The following is a 12,719-nucleotide window of genomic DNA, read 5'->3' as shown; positions in this document are numbered from 1 at the left end:
CCGTGTGTGTAGGTATGTTATAGTGTAGTGGTGTTTCCTAGTGTCCCTGCTACGCTAGCATTCTCTGTCTCATTATTTAATTAATTCTGGCACAGTTCCAATTACCCGCTCTCTCTAGCTCTCTCTCTCGCTCTCTCTCTCTCTCTCTCTCTCTCTCTCTCTCTCTCTCTCTGACGTCACCGATATATCTCCGCTCACTTTCCCTTTATTTTCCCACCCAGTTACCACCTGATACCACTACATGGGAAACGGCGCTGCACCCAGTGTTGATAGAAAGAAACTTCTAGATGTAAACGTGTCAACTATAATATCGCAACTTGCAGGGCACACTCAAAAGTTAATTTCTCTCTCCCTCACGCCATGTCTCTCAGAAATGTTCAATAAATATAAATACATACCGTCACGTGAGAGATTGAGCACGTGACAGATTGAGTTCCTCGCCGTGTGTGTTGAGGAGTGTGTACTGACAAATAACAACTTGTGCTGTGTAGCAGGAAGCGAGGTGGAGTCACGTGGTGTGAGTGTGACGTCACAGTTTTACACACACGGTGTTTAGTGTGTACTAATTCACTTGTTAAGTGTGTGTAGATCTCACTAGAGGATGTGTTTACTCTGTAAATTAAGTAAATTCCTAGAAATGTATCTTGCAGTCTCTCTTATTACTGATGACTGATGACTTATTACTGATGATTGATAAAGTTACGCATTGAACAGTTGAACCCCAATTTGGCACTGACACCCCGCAATTCCCTAGATAGCTCTAGTAATTAGGGGTAATTAACTGATCACCCCCTCTCTCACACTCTAATTACTTAATAACTTACACGCAAAATAACACTTTATTTACCCGCTATATCAAATAACACTCTAAATATATAACGGTCGTCCCTAAATATCAAGTAACCGTACTTCCTTAATCACTCCGCCTGGTGTATTTTATAAAGAGAGCTTTCTTTGTAAATGATACCGTACTTATGGGTTCCCGAGGTGCGTCCGCTGTCAATTTGCCCCTATACACACTTAATTTGAGAATCACACTGCCGCCGTCAATTTTTGATGGGAGCTAATATTGTTTTTCTGCATGTGAGCCGCTTTGTTTGGGTCGGTGTTGTGTTAAATATGTGCATGTGTGTAAAACATGGGGTAACAACACGGATTAGAAATGACGAAGTTATGACAAGCACTGTTACCTTGGGAATCACTGTTAACAATTACAGGGTGATTAATGTTGGAGTCACGTGAACGTACACTGTTGGCACCACGTACACATTTCCCAGAAATGTATGAACGGTGCACGTGTAAACGGGGTAACGTACACTGTGTGACAGTACACAATAGTGATCACCACGTAATGGTAATAACTGTTTACAGTTCAAAGTAGTCCACTGTGGTAAGACTACAGTTAAATTCTTAGGAACGTTATCTCGAATGGCAAACAATTACATTAGAATTTGCTTGTCATGTAGTCCTGTGTGCCCATTTGAAAAGACGCAATCAGCGATATTTTCGAATGTTGACAAATTCCCAAAGACACATTAGGGACTAACTTTATCAGGAAAAAAATTTTAGGGAACTCAGTGATCTGAGAAATTACAATTTGGGGTGTCGTGGGTACTGACTATTTGGCACCCTGTCATACATATTTAGTGACTCCCTTCTAATACCATATTACAAACAGTCAACTACTACTTATCCTTATAATTCCATTGTACGGTTTTTGCGTAGGTGAGTTCATTTTCAACAGAGACTACTACTTTGTATAATACAGATAGTACACAGTTATCAGTATATATAGGAGGTACTACACACAGGTGACGCTACCACCTGCTGTTGCGGAGTGTCCCCTCTGCTACACAGTCTGTAATGTGAGAAGTATCCTGCCGATGCCGCTGCCAGTGGTTGTTTGTGGGGGGGGGGGGGGGGGCTAATGATGTTGTTGTCTGGTCTGTAGTGTGGGGGGGGGGGGGGCCGGGGGGGGGTCTGTGTGCTAGTGGGTCTGTGTGTGTGTGTTGAAAGTTGTGTGACACTGTGTGGTAACACTGTGTGGTAACAGTACACTGTGTGGTAACAGTACAGAAAGGTGAGTGACACTGCACGTGGTAACACTGTGTGGTAACAGTACACTGTGTGGTAACAGTACAGAAAGGTGATTGACACTGTGTGGTAACAGTACACTGTGTGGTAACAGTACACTGTGTGGTAACAGTACACTGTGTGGTAACAGTACAGAAAGGTGAGTGACACTGCACGTGGTAACACTGTGTGGTAACAGTACACTGTGTGGTAACAGTACAGAAAGGTGAGTGACACTGCACGTGGTAACACTGTGTGGTAACAGTACACTGTGTGGTAACAGTACAGAAAGGTGAGTCACACTGTGTGGTAACAGTACTGAGTACAGTTAAAGTTATTAGAGGGAGTGGTTATCTACTGATATCTGGTCAGACTTGGAATTACCACTTCTGGAGGAATGTTTGAGGCGTGTTCTTTTGTTTGTCTGTGGGCCCATATCCTGAAAGACGGCAGATCAGCAGATAATATGCGTGGATATTTTGGATTTTGGAGGAAATTTGGCGCCAAAGACGACATTTTTAGGAGACCTCACCTTTATCATGGCAAAACAAATTTTTAGGGGAAACATTGATCTGTGAGGAAATTTACAATTTTGTGGGTGTGTGCGTGGGTATTATTAGCGTATTATGCCTGCATGAGGCGATCATGTTTATTGTCTATCCCCTGATCTGAACGTAGCCCAATATTGCACGAAAATCAAGTCAAACTAGATATTGTTATTTTCTCTGTTATGAAATGTCCCTACTTGTACGTGTTTTATGACGTAGGTTGAAGATATTTCATGTTTTAATACAAAGGAACTATTAGATCATATTGTTTCCATGGTATCGCAATTATAAGATCTTGTAATCTGATACGTACTCTACAAACGAGTAATAAAATCAAACACAACAATAAATCAATAAGCATCATCTCACTTCTAACAAGTTAAAGAATACCGCACACACACCCACACCCTCACTGACTCATCGTAAATTTAAATGTTACCGCACGTTACAACACATAACGATATATTTTTATACTACACAACACAGAGCGCTCTTACTCACAAATACAACGTATCACGTGACACAAATACACGTCACGTGACACAAATACACATCACGTGACAAAAATACACGCCACGTGACACACCTTACCAGTGATCCATGCTAATGTACATGTTGAGCATGGTCATGTAAAAGCAGCTTTATTACTTAGTAACGCACATTCACATGTAAAGTTATTAATCGTGTTCTGTTAATAATAATAATCAACAGAGTAGAGAGAGAGGCACGCCTGTGTTGTATTGCACTACTGTGTTGTACTGCACTGCGGCTGCTATACACAGATTTCTCATAGAACATAAAACACGTACTCAATATAAATATATATTAATATTTCAACTCTTTCATTTCCATATTTCCATTCCAGTGACGAGTCATTTTACTCTTCCAAATACTGCTTGCAGATTTAAACATAATATGTCATAATATATTTACTCTACGTATATATTATTTACTGTGTTATATAAAACACAAATTTAGTCTCTGACATAACATAATAAAGAACTCCACAAAATTCAGTATATTGCACAATTACGCTATTGTACGTAGTAATTGTACCCTACAAAAGATTCTGTTAAACACATGTAATGTTAAGAGCTCAAGTACAATCTATATTATAAAGGAGTAGTATATAATCCTCTGTGTATACTTACCACTGCTAGACTAATTAGTTGTACATTGTTAAAGAGGCCTGTGATGCTGCACAAAGCTCATTACTAAGGAGTATAATAATACAAGCACCAATAATATAATATAGCGTAACAATACAGAGTAATATATAGAGAGTACTATGTTGAGTTGTAATAGCTATATCAAGTTATATAGTATGTATTTTGACAAGACTTCGATGTGGTATTAACTGCAGTCATTTGGATCATTGTGTATATAATATTATAATGTTTGTGACGTAAAAGAGAGTAATTCTGTTCCATGATGTGCGGCTTGTATATAATTTATCTTACAATGCGTTATAAAAATAGGCTTGGCTTAATAAATTACAGTGGTTGCTGTTTACCACAGTTTATTATGACACCCCAGCCGAATTAAGCTATTATTAATAGAGTTGTTCTGTAGGACTTACAATGGTAGATGGTTATTCAGCTGGTACGGATGTGGAATTTATAATTGATTGTAAATTGTGTAATTAACTCTCAATTATGTAATTAATTAATTTCAGGTGGGTTATAAAGGAGCACCCTGTCCTCCGTGAGGGCCCCATAGAAAACTCGACCAAAAACATCGTCATATCAGAGTGAGTACACTGTTATCATTAATTACCGCAGTTATATAATATATTACTTATATATATATATATAATATATATTATTTGCAGTTAGTTTCCCATCAAACTGGATAATCCTATAATCAGATGGCGACCTGCGACCATTTTGGATCATAGACTTTGTGATGTTGTCTTCATATTTCTCATATTTAGTCCGTCCAGACAGTTGACCATCAATTATCCCTCAGTTACGACTGCATGAAGCAGCTGTGTGACATGTATAATTCAGAAACGAAAAAGATTTCCTGCCAGGTAGTTACCGATAATGATTTGATTCCTGTTGTCAAACTTATAAATGGCTATTATTTCACTGTCAGTTGGATTACTTAACACATAAAGTTGCCAAGTATTCCACTGCTTAAGGAAATAATTTGTTGTTGGTAATATGGCGTGATTAGCTTTGCCGCACACTGTTAGTTTTTATTATCATGTTCGAATTATGCCATAATACCCAGAAAGGGTCTTCCCGCGCGCGCCACATTTTGGAAATGCGGATGATAAAAGCACGATTTTCCAGAACTGTGTGTAATGAAATATGCGAATCGAAGCTTTCGCGCGCACAAGAATATTTAAGGGATTTAATCCACTTCGACCATCCCCATTGCATATATTCAGAAGAATTTAAATGAGTATGTTTCATAATATGACAAACGAACCGATTGTGCAGTAATTTAGGAATTAGATTGGTAAAATTAGGATACTATGTAACCCTTCTTGGTAATCCTGCACACTATTCACTACACGCATACTTTAATATTTTATCTATGTCACCGCAGATATCGGTGAAATTTGTAATTTTGCTGTAATTAATAATTATTTACAGACGAACAGTACGAACAGGGAGCCAGCCTCTAAAGCTCTGCTACGCGTTATATTACACAGGACGTATGCACACGCTGTGTTCGACCCTGAGAAACTAAACTCTTATCAGCCTTTCTCGCCTGAGGTGAGAAATTTGAATATTAATTATTTGTAACCGATGAAGTTATGTGCTTGAGAGAGGTGCTCTTAGGCTTACAAAGAGCAACCGACATTAGTGAAACATAAAATCCTGTTGAGTTCCTAACTAGAATTCAATATTTCCAGGCAATTCACCACTGGTTCACTCTCATTATTATCATTTGTTGTCCCCTTCAATGTGCGGTTGATGTCTTCTGTACCATTTATCCAAAATCGTTCAATAAAGTCATGACGTTGAAATCTAAAAATGAACTCCGCACTATCCTCGGTGCCGCTACAGTGATTGCACTCTTATAAAGGTGTCATGCTGAACAAATAGTGTTACAATTGGTAACGTTAAGTGTCTCTGACAATGCCACAATATATAAATATATATCTCCATGTCACCCTTATACGGGATAAACTCGCTGATCCAGGAGCTGAGAGAACGTTATACCTTCCCAATATATATAATTCTCTAACTGCCTCAATCATCAACTCCTGCACTATATAATGTGTTACTCGAGTGGGAGGGTTGGGGGTACCATATATGGGCATGCTACAAAACTACTCTAAAACAGACTGCTACTTACCGCTGCTACTGTAAACTGTTATATAATGGCTCACACCATTAAATATAACTATTTAAACTTATACCTCTCCCTCTCTCTCTCTCTCTCTCTCTCTCTCTCTCTCTCTCTCTCTCTCTCTCTCTCTCTCTCTCTCTCTCTCTCTCTCTCTCTCTCTCTCTCTCTCTCTCTCTCTCTCTCTCTCTCTCTCTCTCTCTCTCTCTCTCTCTATAATGAATTTAACAACCTACAGGTGTACGGCGAGACCTCGTTTGAGATGATAGATCAGCTGATGGATGACGTGCCCTTCAAGACGGGAGCCACGTTCCTCGACCTGGGCAGTGGGGTTGGTCAGGTGGTGCTGCAGGTGGCTGCTAGTAATATTTGTAGGATATGTTACGGCATTGAGCAGGCCGCTACACCGTGTTATTATGCCAAGGTGGGTCCAGATACTTGACGTCATTAAAGTGAATTTTCTGGGGGTCGCATGATTAGTACTTATTTGGTATAATCTAAATACCTTTCATTGGGTATCATATTATTATATGTTGTCTACAATTTTGAGAAAAGTCATCCAGTCTAGTAACGTATTGTTTAACTTATTGTCTAGAATGAATTGTATTGTGTTGCAGTAAAGTAGTCTATCTTACAAATTCTAACCAGAGGAAACATCACTAAATTATTTTACTAAATTTTATTTTTCAGGCGATGGCGACGCATTTCATCAGATGGATGAATTTCTTCGGAAAGCCATTCAGCGAGTTTAAGATGATGGAGGGAGACTTTCTTGACGACAAGTACCGAGCGATCCTACAGGACTCTAACACGATCTTCGTGAACAACTTCGCTTTTGGGCCGAGCTTGAACCACAAGTTGAAGGAAAGATTTGCTAAATTCGCCGAGGGGGTGAAAATAATCTCCAGTTCGGAGTTCAGACCGATCAACTTTAGGATCACAACGAGGAATATTACTGGTAAGTTTGGTGTTACCTGGCTGTACGTACGTTACCTGGTACTGGCTGTACGTACTTGGTACTGGCTGTACGTACCTGCTACTGGCTGTACGTACCTGGTACTGGCTGTACATACCTGGTACTGGCTGTACGTACCTGGTACTGGCTGTACGTACCTGGTACTGGCTGTACCTGGTACCAGTGTGTATTGTGTTTTGTTAGTTTATAAGTCAAATATAATCGCACTGGGTTGCACACCACACGTGATGTTTACCTTTCTCCTCCGGGACGGTAGTTTGTGTACCATCTCCGCAAGCAATCCAGCATGTCTGTACATCCGTCTTAAAGTGTACACACTAGGCGGCTTATTTATTTTGTGGTCCCATCGTGTGACACGGAATGCTCGACAAATGTGACAGTTTTATAAACATTCTTTTCTGGCCAGAAAAACGACCTTTCTGCTTGCAATTATGCGAATATGAGCTTTTGTTTTTGAATATATAATGACATAATTTTCCCACTCAGACTCCGACCGGAGTTTATTTATAATCATAAATGAAATACACATGTATGTCACACGCAAGCCAAGCATATTACATAACATATATTTTATTGCATAATGCATATATTGTGCATATGTTTTATAAAGGGAATGAAGGAAGTAACACTAGTAACTAAGACAATTCACCAAGCATAACCTTCCACCAATGGCGGTGTTGCAACCAGTCTCCTCGGCGAATCAAATTGGAACAAACCGTCACGTGACTCAAACCGCTACTCATACATTCGCTAGCACGGGACGTCCAAACATTTCGTTTGTTTAAAAGTCGTCTTGTATCGAGCTCTTCAGAGAGGATGAGCGCACACCACTCAGCATGCCGCATGTGTTTCCAATTGCAGTACGTTCAGATCTTTGTTTCTTCATAATTGTACTATGTTCACATGCTGCCGGTACATAAATTGATGACGATTAGGTCGGATCCGGAGCTTGTCACGTGAAAGTCACGCCGCGTGTACTTCGGTTGCATGATTATTGATCGGCGGACAGAGATGTTTTAATGTGTGTTAATGGCTGATCAGAATAAGCATATAACGCATAATAACGCATATAACGCATAATATGTCACCATTTAAATCTAGTAACTCTCGAGTCCATTATCGAGCCACGTCGTGTTGAGTGTTGATTCTGTGACGACTTGACGGTCAGTAATGTTACATGGCATTTAGGTTATCTCCGGCATTTTAGGATCGAAGGAATGCATTCCTTTATATTCATTCCTCAACTGTGTTCCTCTCGTGCTGTTTGTATGTTTGTACCTTGACTTGTCACGAGTTGTTAACAACCCGTACGATGCTGGCCCTAACCCAGACTGGCCCTAACCCAGACTCCGCCCCAGCTCTTAACCCTGCTCGGCGACCTTACTCACCAGATGTGCCTTTTCAGACTACTGATTTGAAATTTATCATTCGAATTATATACTAATCCTCGACAGTTATAATAGGTGACAATAGTATCTTCGTTCCGTGTCGAGGTAATACATGGAACTAGATGCTAACTAAAACTAGATACTAACTGAACTTCGTATCAGATGTCGGTACGATATTGCGGGTACGAGAAGTACACCCAAGAGTTCCCGGATCTGTGAGTTGGACTAACAACGATGTGTGTTACTTTATTCACACTGTAGACAGATCATATCTGGAGGAATACATGCGGCTACAGCGGGCCAAGGTTCGTTTTATGTTCTCGCTGTTAGGATAATACGAGAGAAGTGTTTAATTCGACTTTCGACTTTTGGGTTTTTCCTACATTCCGACTTTGAACAATCATTGAACAGATTAACTCTGTGAAGTTATTTGTCTCGTTTTGTTACATTCTCGATTGTAATCAGCATTTTTCAGTATGTAATTAGTATTGTAATCAGCATTTTTCAGTGTGTAATTAGTATTGTAATCAGCATGTTTCAGTATGGAGACAAGTTAGAAAGTCTCATGATAAACGCTGATCGGAAGATAAAAGAGCGGTGTGAGGACTACAAAGCTCTCCCTGCTTTGTCTTTAGAGAGTGATCATAGAACACATCTGTTGTCAAACCTGACCGAGATTGAGGTTCCTAAAGTCTCCTCAATTGGGGACCTTCATGGTGAGTTGGTGTACATTACACCCGTCTGTCTGTTCATTTAGACAGTGTAAGAAGTATATACCACAGCCGTGAAAAAGCTGGCCACTAAAGTTCGAGTTGTTAGTGTAATTCTGCCGGAATTTTGATCTTTTTGCGGCTGAGGTATAGACTATAGTGGTCCTGAAAATATTTGTATACTTGCCGAGTTATGATACGTTACTGCAGGGTTTTTATGAATTTACCCAAACAAAATGACCTTTTCAGAGCTGCTGAACTCGCATCTGTCCGAGTACATGTCCCAATGTTCCTCCTCGTACGGTGAAGCAGCACTCCAGCTTGAGCTGGAACAGAGTAGGGTGTTGAAGGAGAGACTAGAGGAACAGTTGGACCACCTGGACAGGAATGTTCACACTGAGGAGGAGCAGGTGGTCACCGCGCTGGATAACCGCCTAGCTGAGGTTAGCCAATCATCACTGTTAATGTTGTAGTTGATAGATTGTTCTAATAATAAGTTTATAGTTCAAATACCAGATGTTCCGCCGTGACTTTTATTGTAGCCCTGCTTTTTTGTATTGAAGTACTGTTTGCTAGCTGTTGTTGAAGTATAATTCTGTATCTAGCTGGCCAGCATGTAATAGCTGTGGCCTGTGTGTGTAAGTAAAGGTATGTGGGTGTCAGGAAGGCATGACTGGTGTCTTGGGCCACCCTCTAAGACTTGCCGAGCCCTCCTAATTTTATTGCCAGGGTGTTAACGTCAGCTGGGCACGTGTACAATTCCCACACATTTCAGCCCCGTCCGTATATTACACAATATCTCACATACCCCTCCTTCCCCCGCAGCTGGGCATCAAGTCACGTGACCCACAAGGTATCGGCAAGGAGTTACTCTACCAGGTGACTGGGTTTAAGATACTACACAAGCGCCTCGATCGGCTGTCCTCTGAAGTTACAAACTATCAGACCGCTATCAAATCGTCGCTGGTAAGCCTTGTTTTTTAACTTTTCAGACCGCTTAGCATATGCATTAGATTTTGCTACATTTTTTGTTATTGTTGAAATGCAATGCCAATTTCTTTGTTATTGTCTGGTTGAAACAATCTAAATTGTTGTCTTGCAGTTGCGGGAAGTTTCGACGTGGCGTGATAACCACGAGCGGTACACGGAGTACTCGACTGAGGTTGGAATCAAGCAGAGAGTTTACCAGGACGTGGTATCACAATTACCTGGTTACGATTTCAAGAGTCTGGCGTCCGTCTGCCAAGAGACAGCTAAAGGATACAAGGACAGGACGAAATCTTTGTCCAAAATACTGCTCAGTATTGAGAGTTTAGAGAAAGATAATCTGCAGTTGGAAAAAGAACTTGCAGTCAAAAGAGAAAAGTTGGCGGCTAAAAAGAGAGTAGAGGAAATGGCTTCTGCCGCTGCAGCTGCTGAGGCTGCAAGATTGCTACCAACTCTTCCACCTAAACCAGCAATCAAACCCGAATTGGTTGCCGCCAAAGCCGTAACCATACCTTTACCCATGTCTGTACCTGAACCTGTACCTGTAGCAGCAACAGTCAAACCCAGGGAGCCTAGCCAACCTAAACCTCAACTCATAGGTCCACCCAAACTACCTCTAACTGCGCACCCTACCTCCCACGCTACCTCACACCCTGTTAAAATACCCACAGAGCTGACGAAGCCTCGTCCAAAGCCCTCTGTCGTAATCGAGCAGCCCATCACAGACGTTCTTGTCCGCCCTGATATGAAGGACAGCGCCGGTATGTCCCACCTAGATGCTATCCTAGCTAGGAATGGTCTGGGACACTACATCGGGAACGATTATAACACGAAGAGACCAGAGGAGTACCTGCTAGCTCAGGGACATGAGCAGTACAGGCGGAGGGAGAGGTCCGAGACTAAAAGTGGGGAGAACACACCCAGCAGACCAAGTAGTACTACTAGCAACATTTCTCATCGGAGTATTCTTCAGCAGCAGCACAAACAGATCAACAATATCAACTCGGTATGTGCATGATACAGTATTATAACGACTTTCAATTTGAAATTATGGTTATTTACCTGAATTAATTTACATTTAGATGCAGTGCTCATAGGAAGCTATTTGGTAATTGTCTGTATTAGAAATGTTTCTCATAAGGTCCTTAACATTTTCAACTTTCAGCTTTTGATTCAGCAGCAAACGATGGCTCAGCGTGAACAGAAAATGGCGGTGGGTAATGACCTTGGTGGCACCTTGGCAGCACTGCGGAACCCTGACATGATACCGCGGAACGAGCAAGCCCTCCTCAACGAACAGATGATGCACATTGAGACACCAGCACGAGGAGAGCTGAAACAAACAGAAGAGAAAGTGCTGTCGAGTGGCACTGTGCCAGCTAAATATCCTGGCTCCAACCCAGGCAGTGGGTACAAGGAGAAAACTTCAATGCTGAAAACTACCAGTCCTCGGTTGCAGGTGAGAAATATATATATATATATATATAAACAAAAGCTCTAAGAAACAGATAGTAAACAAAGTAAACATTTCTGTCCCCTAATCTTTCTCAAACAAAAGTCATGCAATTTGCATACTTCTCCATTTAACTCTATTCTGAGCAATTAACGTTAAATAGTTCAAATCACATAAATTATTTAACGATAAATTTCGGACACTAAGGTCGTGTAGAATCAGTGAGAAAAGGTTTGACTGCGGTCTTCCACGCCGCCCTTGAAGCTGTAAGGTGTTGACAGCAAAAACAAGCGACGAATAGGCTGGGCCATTTGTAGGCCCACGCAGTACATGTCCGAGCATCCTCCACCGACTACGAGCCACTTTAGCTGACAATGGTTCGCTATTGCAGCGTTTATACAAGTTCTTGTTGGAGATGATGTGAGGGTACTTGTAATTCAAAATTGATCGCAGATGACGTCTGTGAGCAATATCTAGTTTTTCCAATACTGATTTAGGGGCAGCCCAGCAAGATGAATTGTACATTAAAACGGATACTACCAGAGCCTCATACAACAGAAGCCTCTTGCTCAGAGGGATCTTATGGTTCCAAGCTTTCTTGTATTTGTTAAACGCGGCATATCCCAGACATATCCTTCTAGAGATGTCCTCCTTGCTACAAAGCATGGAGCCAAGCGTGATACTCTTTCTCCAGAGCTCGTTCCCTGCAATTGGCTTACCCTGATCGTCTTTAGCTCCCTTTTCAGCTAAGTACACATGAGTGAAATCAGTTTTGTCTTCGTTAACGAAGAGATTCCAATCTTTAAGGACTTCTGTTGCAATAGGCAACAGCTCCCTCAAATTGTCTTCATCTTCATCATTGAAGTCGATATCATCAGCATACTCACTGTCAAGTGGAAGACCAATATCGGTGATAGGTGGGTTAGGCCTATTCGTTGCAGTTTCAAGCCTGTTACGGAGGTCACGCAAGGCACCCGCTAAGACAAGTGTGAACAAGCATCCAGACAGACAGTCACCTTGGAATGCACCGAGAAAACTCTGGAATTCAGCAGACAGTGTACCGTTGATGTTGACTTTGAGCTTGGTGTTGGAAAGCAAAAGTCTTACCAAACGGACTTCGTCATCATCACAGCCACACTCAACAAGAAGATCGAGGATGGTAGATCGTCGTATAGTGTCAAAGGCACTAGACATGTCGATCCCCATACGATGGTATTCCCACCTCTTCCTCTGGACAACTGATAACATCACACGCTGGCACCATACAATGTCAGCACATGA

At 41.3% G+C, this 12,719-nt stretch overlaps 1 protein-coding gene across 1 annotated transcript in view; it reads left to right on the top strand.

The window, feature by feature from the left end:
- Window positions 1-12,719, top strand: part of LOC134816452 (uncharacterized) — a 33,670-nt gene that overhangs the window by 14,492 nt on the left and 6,459 nt on the right. Inside the window, exons 3-13 of the mRNA XM_063825294.1 lie at window positions 4,297-4,371; window positions 4,590-4,653; window positions 5,225-5,347; window positions 6,163-6,348; window positions 6,615-6,882; window positions 8,451-8,593; window positions 8,830-9,004; window positions 9,248-9,441; window positions 9,824-9,964; window positions 10,101-10,991; window positions 11,151-11,444. Coding sequence (XP_063681364.1) covers window positions 4,297-4,371; window positions 4,590-4,653; window positions 5,225-5,347; window positions 6,163-6,348; window positions 6,615-6,882; window positions 8,451-8,593; window positions 8,830-9,004; window positions 9,248-9,441; window positions 9,824-9,964; window positions 10,101-10,991; window positions 11,151-11,444 — 2,554 coding nt within the window. The remainder of the gene's footprint in view (window positions 1-4,296; window positions 4,372-4,589; window positions 4,654-5,224; window positions 5,348-6,162; window positions 6,349-6,614; window positions 6,883-8,450; window positions 8,594-8,829; window positions 9,005-9,247; window positions 9,442-9,823; window positions 9,965-10,100; window positions 10,992-11,150; window positions 11,445-12,719) is intronic.

This window comes from Bolinopsis microptera, chromosome 6 (genome assembly GCF_026151205.1).
Source record: "Bolinopsis microptera isolate Bmic1 chromosome 6, MBARI_Bmic_1.0, whole genome shotgun sequence".
NCBI classification, from domain to species: Eukaryota; Metazoa; Ctenophora; class Tentaculata; order Lobata; family Bolinopsidae; genus Bolinopsis; species Bolinopsis microptera.
This window is presented reverse-complemented; position numbering and strand designations above follow the sequence as displayed.